This window comes from Ciconia boyciana, chromosome 8 (genome assembly GCF_034638445.1).
Source record: "Ciconia boyciana chromosome 8, ASM3463844v1, whole genome shotgun sequence".
In the NCBI taxonomy this organism is placed as follows: domain Eukaryota; kingdom Metazoa; phylum Chordata; class Aves; order Ciconiiformes; family Ciconiidae; genus Ciconia; species Ciconia boyciana.
The window spans coordinates 52253427-52271504 of record NC_132941.1 but is presented as its reverse complement, the minus strand read 5'-3'; the positions used below and the strand labels follow the sequence as shown (position 1 = coordinate 52271504).

At 58.2% G+C, this 18078-nt stretch overlaps 1 protein-coding gene across 1 annotated transcript in view; it reads right to left on the bottom strand.

The window, feature by feature from the left end:
• Positions 1–2582: 2582 nt before the first annotated feature.
• The window catches only part of TRIM8 (tripartite motif containing 8), a 29916-nt gene continuing 14420 nt past the window's right edge, over positions 2583–18078 (bottom strand). The window contains exons 3-7 of the mRNA XM_072870312.1: positions 6431–6526; positions 5286–5519; positions 4914–4945; positions 4163–4278; positions 2583–3416 (exon numbers count right to left, since the gene is read on the bottom strand). Of these exons, the coding sequence (XP_072726413.1) occupies positions 2809–3416; positions 4163–4278; positions 4914–4945; positions 5286–5519; positions 6431–6526 (1086 nt within the window). The 3' untranslated portion in view covers positions 2583–2808. The remainder of the gene's footprint in view (positions 3417–4162; positions 4279–4913; positions 4946–5285; positions 5520–6430; positions 6527–18078) is intronic.

The following is an 18078-nucleotide window of genomic DNA, read 5'->3' as shown; positions in this document are numbered from 1 at the left end:
GCACCCGAGCATCAGCGCTCCCCCTCCCAGCAGCCCCGGACACCGTTAGCCCAAGCGGGCCAAGGGCATGCGTTCGTTCCTCCCGCTGCTTGGGGGTGACCCCGGGGGGGGCATCGCCTCCCTCCTGCCACCAGCAACGCGCGGGGTTTGATGGCATGGTGCCGCAGGTAGCCGCGACGCCGGGGCTCTCCTCCCGGCTGGGGGGGTCAGGGGGCTGCAGCACCGGGGGTCTGCAAGGGGCACCTGCTGTTTTGGGGCTGCTCCCTCTGGCAAAGGCATGGGGTGAGGGTGGCCTGCAGTGGGGACATGTCCCAAGCCCTTGGGGGTCACCCTGCAGGGTAGGGGCTGGCCTGAGTCCCCCCGTCTATAGGCGACAGGTGCTTTAATGCCTGCCTGGGGCCGGCAGCTGCCCGCTCTCGCAGGAGGAGGCAGCTGTGCCGAGGAGGAAGAGGAGTTTGATGATGAGGACAGCTGGGAAGGCAAATCTGGGGGCACCAAGCATAGGGGCCATGGCTGGGGAGCACCCTGGGGTGGGGGGTGGCCCGGGCTGTGCATCAGGGACCCCTCTCCATGGGGAGGGACATCACTCCTCACCCCAGCCTGCGTCCCCCTCACCACCGGCGCTCTCCCTGCCCCGGGCAGCCGGCCACATGGACACGGGGGGACATCACAGGGTCCCCGTGGCGGAGGCTGGGAGCACCCCACCCCCTCCTGCCACCCGGGGACACTTTGCTTCTAACAGAGAAGCCAACCCCCAAATGCCCCAATGGACCGGGTGTTAACTGCAGCGCCTGAGCAGGACGGGGCTGGGAAGAGCCCGGCATGGCAGTGGGGACGAGCCGCTGCCCTCTGCACCCCAGGCACAGGGCGGCACTGACCAGGGGGCGGCCAGGCGCACAGAGGGGCAGGGGGTGCTGGCCTCCCCCCAGCATGCCCTGGAAAGGGGGTCCCGTTTGCAAGGGCTCCGCTGCCGCTTCCCTCGGGATGGAACGGAGGGAGCTGGGTGCGAGGGTCCCCTCCCTCAGAGCCGCTGCTCCCCTGGTTTCGGCTCACTGAGACTCAGTCCCCTTCCTGTTTCTCACCGAAGCAGCACAGGGGGAATCCAAACCGGAACGAAAGCAGGGACCTGGTTTTGCAACCAGGAAAAAAATAAAGGAAGCCAAGCCTGAAGAGAGCGATAGAAAAACCCTAATGCCTCCAAGATGCTGCTCTGCTTTATGAAGTCAGCCCCATTTTCCCCGGATGAAGAGCTCGCCTCTGCACAGCCGCAGCCAGGCCAGCCCACGGCCCCGCCGCACGCTCCAGCTGAAGGTTTCCTCCTCGCCCTTCCCGGCCGAGCACGGAGGGTCCCCGAACCAGCCCGGGGTGCTGCCAGCACCCACAGAGCCCCATGGGGCAGCAGGGCTTTAGGTGGGGACGCAGACTCGAGGGAGGCCTGGGCGCCAGGGCTGCAGCGTGGCCAGTACGGTGGATGCCGGCGGAGGCAGGAAAGCTGCTGTCCCCGTCCCCGTCCCCATCCCACAATGGGGACTGTTCCGGAGGCCGCGGGCAGGATGCGGCCCGGCCGGCTGCACGCCTGACTCACATCCTCGCTGGCTGGGAGGGAGCCGGCGGACAGCCACAGCTCCTGCATCCCTCCCCACGGCGCTGGAATGCGGACGGGCACTGGTGGGGACCCCCCCCGCGGCCGGGACCCGCTGCCGCCCCATCCCCCAGCAGCTCCCCCCAAAACAGCCCTGCCGGAAAAATCCCCGCCATCGGCCGGGCACCCGCGGGACCTGGGGAGCGGTTACTTCCGAAAGCAGGTGGGAGCCTCCCGCCGGAGCTGGTGTTCCCGGGGGAAGAGCTGCAGCAGAGCGAGGCGTTTGCACTAAGTGATCACATTTATTTGAATATTTTTTTGTGTGTGTGTGTTCTAAAATCGGTTACAGAATAAATACCTGTGCCTTATAGCAGGAAGTCCACTTTTTTTTTATACAAAGTGCTTGTTACAGGAAGTTGCATCAGCGATACGCAGGAGGGGGGTGCATTTCGGCCGCGCTTCCCCTCCTGAAAACTAGAACAGATTTTTTTATTTATTTATTTATTCGTGTTTTTTTTTTTTTAAAGTTTCTTTTCCCTTTTTTTTTTTGTGCATTAAATTTCCTGCCATTGTGTATTTACAAATCTCTGAAAGAAGGAAAAAAAATGCCAATATGCATGAGAAGTGGCCTCATAACACAAAAAAAAAATCAGCCTTTAAAAAAAAAAAGGTAACAAACCCAAAATCTACGAGTATCGTTTCATACTGAATCAATGATAGATTTTTTTCTTTTTTTCTTTTTAAAAAGGGAAAGAGAGGGGTAGGGAAAGGGGAAAAACTGAACCAAACCAGAAAAAATTAAGTCGGAGAAATGGAAAGAGAGAAGGTGCCATTGTCCCTTCTGAAGTTTTCCAAAGGCAGAGAGGAGCGAGGAAGAGCGCTACGCACAGACCCAGACGCCCAACTGAAATCCCCATCAATTTCTTCTTGGTAATTTCTCCCTCGTCTTTTCCCAGCGAGGGGCAGGAAGGACTTTCCCAAATTAAATTAAAAAAAGGAATCAAAAGGAAAAAAAAAATTATTATTTTGTTTTAAAAGGATTTTAAAAAAAAGAGAGAGAGAGAGAGATATGAGAAAACAACCCTCCCCAAAATCCTGGAGGGGCGCGAGCCGGGGAAAAAATTGGTTTTGATTTAAAAGGTGGGGGGGGAAAAGAAAAGCCAAACCAAACCAGACTTTTCTCTCCAAATGCGTCATCGAACGGGACTCTCCGGAGAGTGTGACGGTTAACTGGTGACGTAGTGTTTCGCCGACGGCTGGCCGTAGACCCTATAGAAATCCTGCCGCCCGTGCTGCTGGGATGCGTCAATCCATTCCCTCACGGCAAGTCCCGGGAGCGACTGGGGGACGGCAGGGGCGGGTGGCAGCGGGTGGGAGTACTCCTGCGAGGAGACCGTCCAGGGGAAGTGCCCCGACCGCGGGTAGGGCTGGTGCCCGCTGTGGTTGGACACGGAGGAACAGTAACAGTTATCCACGGAGCAGACGAGGATTTTGCGCCCGCCATACTGGGAGAGCACGGACTGCTGAGATGACGTGGTGTTGGGGTAGTGAGATGGGTTGAAGACGGAGCCCGAGTGCACTGGCTGCGGGCCACTGGGAAGTCCAACTATGTGCTGCGTGGAGCTACAAGGCACCATGGCTTGTGCGGACTGCCCCTCGCCAGCCGAAGCGCCCTGGCTCATGTACTGGCTCGCCACAGTCCCGGACGATGGCTCGAGGAAGCTGCCCTCGGGGAAGGCGGTGGAGTGCTTGCGCTTCTCCGCGCCGGAGTTGCTGACGGTGCAGGGGTACATAGGGATGCTCTGCAGGAAGGGGACGGGGGTGCTCAGAGGACCTGTGGAGGGGAACAGGAGAGGGGGACTGCGTCAAGCACGGCACGGCACAGCTCCAGGGTGCTCCGGCCGCTGGTCCGAACCTGCAGCGAAGCCCCAAGACCTGCGCTCCAGCCCCGCGCGAGCAGAGGGTCCCCCAGCCTGTCCCACCAGTGTCAAACTGGGCACATAGCCATACGGAGGTGAATTTGCAGATAACATTTTGGGACCTTGCCAGCAGGCTCGGAGCAGCCCCACGTGCTGCTGTGCAAACACGTGCGCAGGCTGAGCCCATGCACAGCTCGTGACCATGGTCCATAACAGGATCAGAGCGGGACAGCCTGGGTGACAAACCCAAATCCCCAAGGAGAGAGGACTGGGAAGCCTCTGCAGGATGTGGTCTCCTCGCAGGCATGGGCTGGGGGCTGCGAGACCATGCCGGCCCCTGGCTGTCCCTGCCCACGCGCTGACCCCCATCTTTCCACTGACTTTTCCTGCCAATTGCCAGCCCCCACTGCTGTGTCACCCCAAAACACAGCCGTTTCACAAGCCAAGGGAAATGTCCTGGGGAGAGCCAGGAGCTGGCTTCATGGCATCTTCATGCCCTGACCTCACTGAGCAGAGGGGTTCCCAGCATAGGGGGCACCCTGCCGCACCTGACAGCTCTCCCCACCCTCTTGTACTGGGATCCGCAGGGCACCCAGCTATGGATACAGGAGGTAGCGAGGTCCCGTGCCCCCTCCCCCAGCACCCCTCAGGCTTCACCCACCTTCCAGCAACTTCCTGAGCTGCTTCTCCTTCTTGGCGATCTCGTTCAGGAAGAGCTTGGAGTTGAGGTGGCCGATTTTGGGTGGGGGCAGGCTGCCACCTGTACAGTTCTGGGTCCTGTTGGGGACCGTGGGCAGAGAGGAGAGGCATGAGGGACAAAGCACACTCAGGGGAGGGTCAGGAAGCCCCCACGCTCCTTCCCCTGCACCCTCCCGGGGCCAGACCCCCTCCCCAGGGAGGCAGTGCCAAGGGCAGTGGGGAGCCAGCCCTCTCCAATGGGCCAGTCCCTTCCCAGCAGGACCTTCCCCATCCAGCCTTGCTGTGAATGTCCTGTGCCAACACGCACCTCCCGCAGCCCCTGTATCCCCCCGCATTGCCACCCCAGCTCGCCCTGGCTCTGCTAGAGCTGGCTTTAACCCTGGGCCCTGGAGGGAGGAGAAGGAGAGCAGAGCTGGACTGAGCCCTGCGCCCCAACCCAGCTGGTCCCATCCTGGCTGGGGTGCTGTGTCCCAGCTCTGCTGTTCCACAAACACACCACTATGTTTCCCCTAGTCCAAGGGGAGGACTTGATTCAATGCCCCCAGGAGGGGATTTTTCATCCTCCCAGACAGAGAGGGAAACTGAGGCATGGAGCACGCCTCTCCCAGGCCCTGCAGCATCCCTGGCCCTGCTCCTCCTCCAGACACGGTGCTGGTGCCACCCCTGCGACAGCCCCCTTTCCCCCCCAAACACACCTGCCCTGCCACGCTTACCTGTCCATTAAGATTTTCACAGACTTGGTGTTCTAGGAGGGGAAGGAGAAGCCCTGGTCAGTAAGGACAGTCCCTGCCCGGCAGCCACCTCCCCTTTTGGTGTCACCTTCTGCAGCCTCCCAGGAAGGGACAGGCTGCCCAAGGGTGCTGAGCCCCCTCTCCCCCCAGCACGGGCTGCCCCAGCTGTGGCATCTCCTCAGAGGAGGCCAGCGCTGAGCCTGTCCCACTCCTCCTCGCCTTTCCCCACTGCTGAGTCCTCTAGAGGCACCAGCAAGTCCCTGTCAGTGCCTCTAGCCCGCTCCGCAACGCTCCCTACACAACCAGACCTCCCCCTGGACCCCTCCCACCCCCAGCACAGGCAGCTCATCTCACCTTCATGAAGTTGATGTCCTCGGTTTTGTCGAACATGACCTGGACAGAGCTGAGGAGCTTCTTGGCCTCCTGCATGCGCTCATTGAGGTGGAGGACCTGGGCTGCATTCTCATTGCAGAACTTGGCCTGGGCCTTGTCCAGGATCTCCATGGTCTTCCGCAAGTCCTCGTCCAAGATCTGGTGCATCTTCTCGTACTGCAGGCGCACCTCGTCCTTCAGCTGGCTCACCTTCTCCTGGGTAGAGGAGCAGGGTCAGCCCCTCTGTGCCCTCCAACCTCCACCATGATGCCCCAGGACACCTGGGTCCTTTCCCCAGCAGGGATGGGTGCAACTTGAGAGCTGTACCATAGCTCTGCTCTCCTGCAATGCCCACAGAGACCAAACCCTGTGGTCAGCTGCCACGTGGGACTCCTACGGGCCAGGGATGCAACAGGGCCACTGTGTAGGTTTGGCTAATCCAGCAGATCCCCTGGACCTACCTCCTGGGCTCTAGGTGGGGATCGCCTCTGGAGACCTAATGCCAAGCAACAACCTGCCACACCACTGAGGCAGGTGTGCTCCCTTGGAAAACCCTGCCCATACCCATCTTCATCCCCATTCCCATCCCCATCCTCGTCCTCATCCCTGTCCTCATGCCCACCCCAGGCTAGGGTCACGTCATGCTCCAGAGCCCTTCCCTCCACGCTCTGGGAGACCAAGGGGCTTTAAGGAACATGAGCTGATCTTGTTTTACCTGTGTCCCAGCAAAACGCTTCCTTGCATCTCTTCCGCCTTCTGGGTATTTCAGTGGTTTATTCGGGGATCTCCCATCTCCAGACCCTCCCCTCCCACTTGGGATGAAGTGGGTGGCCCGGGGAAGGCTGTGCTGAGCTGAGGTGGGGGGGCCACCTTGTATTTCAGGACAGCCTCATTCCTCGCCTCCCAACTGACCCCAGGACCCACGAGGCTGCAGGGCAGCCCCAAACACATTTTATCTCCCAAAAGTATGACTGCCAGGACAGGGATGGAGACAGCAGGTCACTCTTCCCCTGCATGTCCTCCCTCCTCCCTGCTCACCCGGCCCCTATGCCCTGGGAGCCTGTCCCCATCACGCCATGGGGTGACAGTCCCTGGGGCTGGCTGCAGCAGGGTGAAGCACCAGTTACCTCAACCAGCCGCTTGTCCGATTCCAGCTTGTAGAGCTGCTCTTCGATGTCTTGCTCCCGCTCCTCCAGGCGGTCCTGCTGCTTCATCAGCATCTTCTGCAGAGACGGGTGAGAAAAGCAGCCATCAGAGCCTGGTGACCACATGTGCTGGGAAGCTTCGGTGCTGCCTGCACCGGCTCTGCCCACACATTTTGGAAGGGACAGGGCTTTTTCCCAGCAGGATGCCGTCGCCGAGCTGAAAGCCCACACATGGCTGATAGAGGTGGAAACCTTGCTATTTCAATGGCCATGCAGAAGGGCCGTGTGTGCTGGGCTGCCTTATCAGCTGCGGACCTTGATTTGGGTCCCCTGGATGGGGGCAGCCCCTTGCCAAGCCCTGGGGGGTACACGAAGAGGCTCATCTCCCACTATGGCAGCACTGTTTTGAGGCCCATCACCCATCGCCGGCAGGCTCCCGGGAGACATCGCCGCCCCCCTCGCGCCCCCGTACGCCACGCCAAATCCTTTCTCCCTTCCCCGCCTCCGTGACAAGCCCCAGAGCCAGCGTCAGCGTAATTGGGAGGGACAGAGAGAGGAGGAACGGGGCCTCCCCCCACCCTGCTGCCAGCCCCCGGCCCCCACTCCTCGGGGCTGGGCCTGGGCCGTCAGCCTAATAACTGGGACAAAACATTATCCCCAGCAATCAGTCGCAGTGCCTGCTCCTGCGCACTTCCCCGGTCAGGATGAAACCCACTACCCATGAGAGAAGGGCTCCATCCCTGTGAGCAGGAGCAGCACTTCCCAAAACATCCCTCAAAATCAACTCCTAATTTTTTCCCACCATGGTTATCCCGAGGGAAAGCCACCACACCGGCGGGGTGAGGAGAAGGGCTTCGCCCGGCACGGAGATGCAGTGTTAGAGACTCTCAATGACAGGGGCGAGATGGGAAGAAACCGGCAGCGAGGATGAATTTCGAGGGGATTATTGCTATTATAAACCGCCACTCAGGGATTTATAATCAAGTAATTAATTCCTGGACGAGGCGGGAGGGGGAGGGTGGCAGAGGCGCTGCCGGGATTAATTGCATTGCAGGGAAAGGCTGTCACCTCCGCCTCAATTCGGGAGCAGGAATGCAAAGCCTCCTCTCTCCTGTTGTTTTTCTTAAGGTCTCGGGCACCTCCAGCTTCACTGCTGCTGGGCTCCTACCACTAATAATAATGAGGAGCTAAAAAAGCCCAGCTTCCCACTTGCAGTCGCACTCCACATACGTGCCCAGTGCCCACGTGTGCGCACCCACCCACGTGCATACATGGAGATGGACACACAGACAGCACAACCACTGAAACAGGGTCCAAGGGGCAGCGACAGCAACGCGGACCCCCAGCCGTGGCGGGACGTTCACTGGCACATGCGTGCAGAAATACATGGGCCCGCAAGCATCCAAGGGCATTGCTGCTGCTGTTTTTAGACCAGCTGAATAGGTGGGAGCGTCCACACAGAGAAATATTTGATGCATATATTAAAAATCTCCTTTTTTCATCATAAAAGGGTTGTTATTTGCGTTCTTGCGGCACCAGGAGGCTGCAACCTGCTCCCGGGTTAAATACGTGGGAACTGAGCTCCGGAGAGCTGGTGCAACACCACTTGCTCAGAGAGAGCCAAGGGCGCAGGCAGGAACCACGTCCCAGGTCCTGTGCCGGCAGCCAGGCCAGGGCGTGGGGCTGCTGGTGGCTTTTCTGAGGGCTAAGCCAGGGTTTTGGGTCCAGCACCGGGCAGAGCTGTGGGGCGGGTGGGCAGCAGCCCCATGCAGCCGGGCAGGGAGGTGGCAGGCAGCAACTGCTCCGGCATCGGCGCAGGCAGGTGCACGTCAACACAACCCGCTCTCAAGTACCGCTGGCTGAAAACACAGTTTGCAACATCCCTCTGCATGGGCCTGGCGTGGAGCGCAGCGAGTGCAGCCGGCTCTGGATCCTGCCCCAGCATCCACAGGCTTGAATTTCCCCACTGAAATCACAGTCGAATAATGGGAAAGCCACCTGCTCCAGAGAAGGAGATGCCTTCCCGCATCCCTGCTTGCAGGAGGCCGATCGAGCCTGGGAGCCAGGGCAGGTCTTGCAACGCAGGCTGAGTTTCTTGCTCTCCAAGCGGCAGAGCCAAAAGACATAGCGCGCCTTCGCACCAAGCCCTTCCCTGTGCCTCCCTCCCTGCCGGCAGAGACTCGCTGTCTCCACCGCGAGCAGCCAGACCCCAGCCCGCACCAGCCCGCCACTCCGGTGGGTCCCCTGGGAACAGCCGGGTCCCCTGCCCGCCTCCCCCAGCTGCCAGCTGGGGCAGGGCCAGGGAAAAACGTGGGATGGGATCCAAGACTCACAGTTCGCGGGGCACAGAGGCCAAATCCCCATCCTGCCCTGGCATATGCATCAGGCATCTGACGTGGAGCCACCCTGAGGCAGCCCCTGCTCGTCCCCCCCAGCGCTGCCGGGATGCTCTCGTGGGGAAAAGCAGGGTTCCCCATCACTGCCAGACGCCGGGCAGGCAGAGGCCACCCTGCCAGCCCCACCGGTGGGATGGACCGAACAGCCCTGGGCATGCACGTACCATCGTCCCCTCCCCACCGCCCCGCAGCTGCCATGGCAGAGCTGCCAACCTTTGTGTTTTGTAACAATCCTCAGGGTGCTCCACTCCTGGAATCATACAATTATGTGAAATCACAAATAAATAAATAAATAAATAAATAAATAATAAAAAACAACTTTTTATATATATAAGTTAATTTAATATCCCCTCACAGCTGGAAAAAGTGACTGAAATCCAACCTAAAGCCATAGAAATCAGAGAGAATAGAGGACATGCAGCATTTTCTTTAAATCTCACATTTGAGGCACTCTCTTGATTTTAGGGCCATTTAAAAACCGTATGTGCCTGGGATTGCAGTAGGATGGGAGGGCTTTTCACTCATGGCATCCAAACCCTTAACAAGACACATGGGTATGAACTACCCCTTCTGCCACCAAGGGGCGAAATCTCATTGTCTCTGCAGCACAGGCTGAATTCCTTAGGTATTTTGAAAAGGAAAATATATCCCTTCCCCTTCCATCCCCTCCCAAATCTGGTATTTCTGAAGTCATGAACTCCTCCTCCTCCTCCTCCAGGATCAGAATTTCTCAGGGTAATTTCTCATATTTCATGCATGACCTTGATGCTGGGAGAACTGCAGCTCCCTCCGTACAGGCGCCCTTCCTGGGCTCCAACCAACTCCATGATCCCAGTTTGTCTTTACCAAGACACACCACCAGTTTGCGAAACAGCCACCAAAAATGCTCTGTATTCCAACACCAGCTGAGAGTGAACTCATCTAATTAATTAATAAGTTAATCTGCGGCCAGGGTAAGTGGCCGGTCCACCCTGACCCCGCAGGCCACAGCGAGATGGGGCTAGTTGCTGGACACCAGTTTATTCTGCTGGAGTTCCATGTAATCTCCCCGCTCCTCATGGAAAAAAATAAAGCAGGGGAAAAAAAAGACTGAGCCCTAAGAGGAGGTTAGCGGGGCTCTCTGCAAACGCGCCGTGGGCATCCACCCTGCGCCGGAGCAGGACTGCCGAAGGTGGAAGGAGAAACGAGCGGAGGTTATCCTTTGCTCACTGATCAGGAGCCCCACCACCGGCGGAGCAGGGTGCATCCCGGGGAGCAATCACGGCAAGTCGGGTGGGTTTGGGGTACCGAGGCCACACACTGGGAGAGAAATGCTACTTGGAGGGCACCTCTGCGGGAAGCAAAGCAAGCGCTGCAAGGCCTCATTCCAGAGAGAAGGTGCACAGCTGGTCCCCATGGGATTGTGCTAGGGAAAGGCTTCCTGACCACCACTATCCTCCCAGCAAGTGTTGGGAGGAAACCACTGCCGGGGAAACCACCCTCGCCCCGTGTACACCATACTGCACCTCCCAGTCCGTTCCACCGAACCTGCACGCGGGCAGCTCTGCATGGGGACAGGGCTGCTCCGACAGAGCAGAACTTTTGCAAGATTAAATGCCTGCAGCCACAGGACAGAAAGATGGTAATAAAGAGTTTAACAGCTCAGACAATACGGGGCATCTGGGCTCCTCATCCGAGAGACATTATACGGCTGCAGCACCGTAAGCGTCAGCTGTGTTACACGCACGGGTCCAGCTCAGCTGGCCGGGCAACCCGCCACTACAAAGGGGGGCACTGGGGTGCGGGAAGGAGCTCACACCTACCCAAGACCTCCCAGGCAGGGAGAAATCTGTGGACAAGATGAATTCCTGGCTTGTCTCAGGCTGGTCTCACCACTGTTCTCTCCTGAAGGACAGGGCTAAGTCTGCAGTCACTGCTGAGCCCGTGATAACAGCGGATTATGCCCCTGCCCCGCCTGGAGCCCAGCACTCTCCTCATCCCCCCTTTGAAGCGCCCAGCAGTCTGTGGCCCTGGGGCCAGCACCGGGGCAGCACAATCCTGCGACATGCCCCAAGGTTTCGCCTGCTCCGAGGATGGCCAGGGTCCCTGCATGCCTCCCGGGGAGAGCTGGCAGGGGAGAGCCTGCGGCACCCCTTCCCTGGGGGCTCAAGCGCTTGCCAGCCCCTGCCCGACTGCCGGCAGGATCAGGAAGGAGCCTGGCAGCTTCACCAAAGCTGGAGAGGTGCCCCACGACCCGCCGAGCAGCTCTGGTTTTAAATGAGAGTGGGAGTAGTGAAAAGCCTTACTGTGTTCATGGGGGAAATGAAGCCCATGCAGCTTCTCTGATGTCTAATAAGGGTTGTGCATCCTTCAGGGCCGTTCCCCTGGCAAGACCAACCATGTCCCTGCACAACAACCTGCGAGACGTTTGCAGGATGCTAATTCCCAATAAACTGGACTGAAACCGGCCACGGGTTTGGAGGGTACTAGAGGAGGGCAGGTGGACAAACCACAAGGGCACACAGCCCTTGTTCCTGTAGGAAACCGGGGGGAGCAGAGAGCCAGACTGCCCCAAAGAGTGCCTTTAACCGCAGCTGGACGGCTGGCCCAGGACAGGCGCGCTCGCTCCTCTGCCTCCCTCCTTCCTTCTCCTCTGCGCCTGGGCCTTCCCCTCGCCGCCAAATCCCAGCCGCCGAGTGAATAAGGACATTGTTTGCAGCCACCGGAAAGCCAGAACGGAGGGAGCAGCTCGGAGCACGAGGGGGAGGAAGGGCGAGGAGGAGGAGGTGGAGGAAGGTGGAACCGGAGCAAGGAAGCCGTGAAGGGCAGATGCCTGCCGCGGGAATGGCTCCAGACACCTGCAGCTCAGCCCAGGGACCGGGATCAAGGGCCCCCATTGAGACCCGTGTCCCGGCACATTGCTGGAGACGGGCCTGAAGTCACAGTGACTGAATTTTAATGCACCGAGAGCCCTGGACCAAAGAGGCGAGCACAACCTTTCGCCTCCCCGCGCCTCCCACTCGCAGGCTTCCTGCTCCCCAGCCCCGCTCTGCTGTCAGCTGGCCGGTTTTCTGAGAAAAACCCACGCGATGAGCTATTCTCATCCCTCCTGAAAGCGTCCCCCCACCTGCCAACACACCGGCGCCTCGACACCACGTGGCTCTGGGACACGGCACCCCCGTGCCCCCCAAAAACAGGATCTCAAACCATGAGATCCTGCACTGCTGCAGCCTGAGAGGACCCATCCCCACAGCCTGAACCCCCTGGAACATCCTTCCCACCACCCCCCACGGTCTCCTGCTGACCAGACCCAGGCAAAAGCAGCTCTTTCAAACTCCCCGTGGCCCCCACAGCACTCGCAGGAGGCTGATCCGCTTACAGGGACAGGAAGGAAATGTTTTCTGGTTGGGGTTTCATCTTGCACACATTTACAGTAAGCACCAGGCAGGAGGGGAGGTCTCGGGCCGGAGCAGGAGGCCTCGCCTCCCCCCAGCCAGCCCAGAGCACACGCACGCTGCTCCGGGGTTTGGCTTTTCTCACGGTGCTCCCTGCACAGAGATCGGGCTGGTTTATCCCCGGCAGGGGAAGGAAGAGGGGAGGGGAACAGCCTCCGGGATATTAATAGCTGCCCTTGCTAGGAAGGGATGGGAGCAGCAGCCACGCAGCGCACAGGCATCAGAGACCCCTTGCTAGTGTCAAGGGACCCCCCGAGCACCAGGAGAGCTGGCGCTTTGTGGAAAAGGGCCGGAGGCCAAACATCCAGTGCCAGCTTGGGGGAACAGGATGCAGGGTGTCTCTCGCAAGAGTGGCTCTCTGCCCTGTTCTTACACCGGGGTGGGTGGAGATGCCTCCTGCCCATCTCCCTGCGAGATGCCGCCTGGTCTCTGAGCCTTCCCCAGCATGCCGGGGAGGAGAAACCGTCAGGCTAAGCCCCGTGTTCCACATCCATCAGCTAACCCAGACACAAACCCCCATGTCCCACCTCTGGTGCCCGCCCCGGCACAGGGCATCCCTACGGCGTGGCTGGCACAACAGCAGCTGGATGCTTCCCCCAAGCCACGACTCACGGCTGCTCAGCGGTAGTCAGGTCAGCCCTTGTCCCTGCGGCACCCCGGGACGGCAGGCACAGCAGACCACGCTCCTCCGCACAGCCTTGTACCAGACTGCCACGGGGCTGTGCCGGTGCCCGCAGCCCGGGACAGCTCTTCCCCTTGTTTACGCCCGGCAGAAAGGAAGAACTCGTTAGTAAGGGGAAAATACGAGGCATTGTGTTGCGTGGGGCCAGCAGCGGGATTTCTGGAGGCCAGGAAATGGGGACCTATTCTCCATCGGAAAGCGACCTTCAGAAGGACCTTGAGGATGTTAATTTGCCTCCCCGGGCCCCTGTATCCCCCCCTGCTCCCTGCTGCCGTGGGGGTTACTTGCAGCTGTGCCTCTTGCACAAATGGGGGAAGGAGGCTGGGGCTCTATTCGTGGTTTTCGGACCCCAACTTCAAGCCATGGCCTGGCTGCCACTGCTGTCAGTGTCCTCTGAGCAGGAATGAAGATCTGCTTTGAGGGGAAAAGAGGAATAAGGGAGACTAAGGAGCAGGGAGATGAGGCTGGCGGCTGCAGAAGCATCCCCTCTGTGCCAGAAGTCTCCTGCAGGAGACTTCCTGATACGGGGTGCCCAGTATGGGCAATGTGCCCCCCAAAACAGAGGTGCCCCCAACACCGAAGCCACTTCTGCAGCGTGTTGGAGGGTAGGAGCGAGGCTGTGCTGATCATGGGCCGGCGTCGGAGGAGCTGTCCCTGTGCAAAGTGCAGCAAGAGGCAGTGAAAGCAGGGCGAACCGCCTCTGCCAGACCTGAGGCCCAAGCCTCACTCACAGCGTGGGGAGGAGAGGAGGAAAGGAGATGGAAGCACACCGGGAAGATGAATACAGGGACAGAGGAGCTGGTTTGCACGCTGAGAATGCAGCCAGGTGAGTCCGGACTGATGCTGCCGGCTCCAGAGGACAAAGACAAGCCTCAGTGATGCCCGTGCCTTTGGCCAGTGCAGCCGCCTCCTGCCCTGGATCCGCCAGGAGAGGTGGCATCCAGCCGGAGAAAATGTGCTCCCACACTGTGTCCCAGCGGCACAGGGACAGCAGATGCTTTTGGGTGGTGCAGGAGCAAGACGGAGAGACCAGCTCTGAGAGCTGCCAGGGCTGTGGCTGCAGGCACAACCAGGCCCTTGGGGCACCAAGGAGCTCATGAAATCTTTTTTCTCTCTGCTGGGAAAGGAGAGAGAGGAGATCCCCGCCCAGGCCTGGGCATGGACATCGGCCAGCAGCCCTCCCCAGCCAGCTTTTGGGAGGGAGGACAGTCCAGGCCGCCTTTGCCTGGGAGCAAGGAGAGCCAGGAGGAATCACAGGGCTCGGGTCCGTGTTTATGAAGGACATGGTCCATATCTTCTCCACCACCAGGGATGCAAGGGAGGAGCTCTTCCCCCTGCCCCCTTTTGGTTTTAGGGGGAAAATGTCCTGGTTTGGGGCTGCTTATAAATCAGTGCCAAAATTTACCCTGCTGCTGAGCTGTCTCCAGCACAGGGCTCCAGCTGCAGGCCCTGGCACAAGCCCCCCCTGCCCAGCATGACCTAGCACCAAACGCCCCTTGAGCAACTGGCTCCGGAGCACCAGCGCGGGGGCATTGCTGGGGCATTGCTGGGGCACTGCGGGAAAGCGCAGGGGTTTGCGACATCCCAGAAAGTTTCAGACACCCAGACCCAAGCGCCTTGAGCAACCGTTTCCAGCCACTTGGGACCTCAGACTGACACCAACACCTGGAGCACATCTGGCCCCAAGGACCAACATTGCCTTGCGCTTCCTCCCCGCCATGCCAGAGGATAAAATCTGGGCCCTGCAGCTACACCGACTGGGATTCACCAGATTTCACAGCTTTTCGGAGGCTAAGAGATCGTGTAAGAAGTCCTGCCCTTTCCACCTTCGGCATGCTCTGTGCTTGTCATTTCTTGAACGTTTCAATCAATTTACATGTACTTTACGGGGGCCCTAACCTCCTTTTCTCCCTCTTCTGTCTCTGTTTTCATACATCTGCCCCTTCCCAACCACAGATCCAGCTGAAAAATTAAGCCAGTAAAAAAAAGCAGTCTCTTTTCAGCTGGATCATCTCCCCGAACTGGCTCTCACAAGGGCTCTGGCAGCTCCAGTGGTGGCAGTCTGGGCAGAAATGGGAGGTCGTTCAGTGCTGAAGCTCAGTTGAATCACAAAATCCTGCTCCTCACACAAGCCCTGTTGCTCTGACATATCATCTGTGAGTCGCTCCTTCCATAACCCCCACAAAAAAATAAACAGGCTTTGGCAGCACCCCCAATCCTGCCTCGATCTGCTGTTGTCCCAGCCTCGTCTAGCTCTGTTGAATCCCAAGATCTTCCCAGTGTGCTGCAATCTCAGGGTCCCGGCCAGTCGTCCCCAAACTGCAGCTGGCAGGATGCCTTGCCTTCAAAAGCAGCCATCCTGCAAAGACCCACTCCCATCACTTGGCAGCAAACCTACCCCCATCTGTAGCCCCTGCAAAATTGAGAAACCTTCACTCCCTCTTCCAAATAAACATCTTGGAATCAAGATCCAGCTGGCCTGTGTGATCTCAGAGCTTTCTCCCTGCAGGGGTGAAACACAGCCAGCCTCTTCCACCCTTCCTCCCATTGCAGGCTGAGCTGCCTCTCCCCTGCCTGAAGACCTCCGCTCCGCACCGCCACGGCTCAGCCCCACCATGGGAAGACCTGAGCTCTGAACAACAGCCCCTTCAGCTTCCTATCCCCCAATTTCTAATTTCTGCTCCAGAGGGAGCCCGGCCTGAGGATCTGGATGCACGAGCAGGTTTTTGGGGGAACCTGGATACCACCGAGGAGCAGCGCAGCCACACCGATACCCGCATTCACCCACGTGTCCCAGCCACGAGACCACCGATAAGTGCAAAGGCAACGACCAGCAGCCATGTGCCCCATCAGCACCTCGTCTGGTGACCCAGAGACGGGGGGTGCAGCCCTGTGGGCGGCACAAAGCTCCTCTCCGGGCTCAGGGCAGCACTAGAAGGAAAACCCTGCTTTGATTTAAAGGCCATGATTTTATTTTTTTTCCTCCCAACTGATCTAGTTAAACTTCCAACCGCTCAAGGCTATTTTAATTTGTACTGGTAAGTTAAATCAACACAAACAAGGGCAGAACAGGTTTATATGCACCTCTATTACTGGCTTGCACCAACTAGAGTGCAGCTAGATTTCTCCAGGCAGCTTTTTTTTTCTAATAAAGATAAGGGGGGACGTTTTTTGTGCACCTCCAACTGACAAATGGAACCTGAAAGTGAGTTGGGAGTCAAAGCCTTGCAGAAAGTCAAGGTGACTTATGTGCCAATAGGCTGGATTCAAAGAGCTTTGCAAAAATGCAGATCAACTAACAAGATTTATAAAACCCGTTAGGGGCTTAGAGGCTGCTTAATTCTCAAAGGTGCCAAGGAAAGTGCCTGACTCACAGAGGGATGGATGGGGCTTACAGAGGTGGCTATCTCAACCTTTCAGTTGAGAAGAAAAGGGGACTCAATTTCTCTTGGAAACGAGGTTTTGACATGCCGAGATGTCTACTCCGAGCCTTGGCTCCTCCATCACTTATTTTAAAGAAAAAGAAACCAAGTCCTGCTGCTGCAGACAACTGTTACAAACATGTACTACCCAAAGCCACAGCAGAATCTGCTGCTTCAGCTCGCCAGCACCAGACACCACCCAGAGGAGTATGAGATTCAATCGGATTCAGCACACAAGCTAGAAAAAATAAAGAGGGGGGAAAAAAGAAAAAAAAAGAAAGAGGACTTTGCACTTCTACAGCTCCCCAGCACCCGGCATTTTGCAGGCTGGAAGCTGCCTGTCAGCACCTATGGGCAGCCAAGGCGACGTACAGTGAGACCATCAGCCACTCCGCACCCAAGAGGAGACAGACCACGACCTGCTGAACGCCAAGGACCCCTCAGCCACCTCCCCGCTGGGTTTTCTCTCTCCCCCGTTTTTTTCGCGAGGCGGCTGTTGAGAATCTGAAAGCCCGGATTATAATCTTTATGAATCCCATAGTTAGATCGCGCTGAACAGCAGCCCAGCAATACCAGATGTTCAAACAAAGCTGCCAACCGACAGCTGTCTGCAGCTTGCAGCGTGTTTTTACTTTAAAATGCAAAATGATACCAATCTATATTAAAAGAGAGACGTTCGGAGCCTTGCGATAGCAGCTGAAGCCGCGGATATTGCTCTTTCACGCAGGGTGTGGCGGCAGAAGGAAATATCTCAGAAACTACTGCTTAAGCCGCCCTCCTGGCCCCCCCAAATCCTGGCCCCTTTCCTAATGGGAAAGAGACTCACGTTACTGCCTGAGTGCCGTGAATGTACCAGTGCATGTCCAAACAAGCCAGCAAAAAGAAAAATGCAGCATGAACAAACACCGTCTAACGAAGGATGCCAGAACAAATCTGGGCGCTGCACCTGGCTCTCAGCGGCATGGGGAGGACGAAGCGACGCATGGGGGGATGGAGGGAGCCAGCCCTGGGGTGGAGGGTGCAGCGGTGCCTCCCCTCCTGTGCTGGTGACCAAACTGGAGGTGCAAAGGTCCCTTCTGGCAGCAGAGCATCGGCGGTGGAAGCAAGTGATGGAGAGGAATCTCCAGTGCTCCCACCATCTGCCCAGTGTCCTGCTTTGCACTGTCCCACGTCCCTCTAAAACACACATGGATGCTCGTGTGGCGTTGGCCCCACCGGGGAAACTCTGCTGGGGACCCCTCCAAGACTTGACGTGCAGCAGGTTTTGAACTTGCATCGCTTTGTACCTTTATTTGTTAGGCTGGCTGGGACCAGGCACAAAGCCCTATACCCTGCAACCTTTTCCGCACGCCAGCAGCTGGGGAAGGCAAGAGCCGGAGCTCAGCCTCGCTCTCCATTCTTCCTCCCTCTGGAAAGGCAAGCCACCTGCACCCACCGCATTTGGGGGTGGCAAGTCCTGAACATGCTGGGCACAGCACAGTACTTCTGGCTTGCAGGAATAGTGCAAAGAGGGCTCTGACTTAGTCAAACGTGACGTCCCAAATTCCCCACCAGCCGCGATCACAGGAAATCTTTGGGACCGGTCCCAAGGCTGCCTCATTGTGCTCCGAGCAGCAACAGCATGAATGAATCACACTCCTCAACGTGACACCCAGCTCCCAGCAACGTACTCAGGACCAAAATATTTACGTTGCAA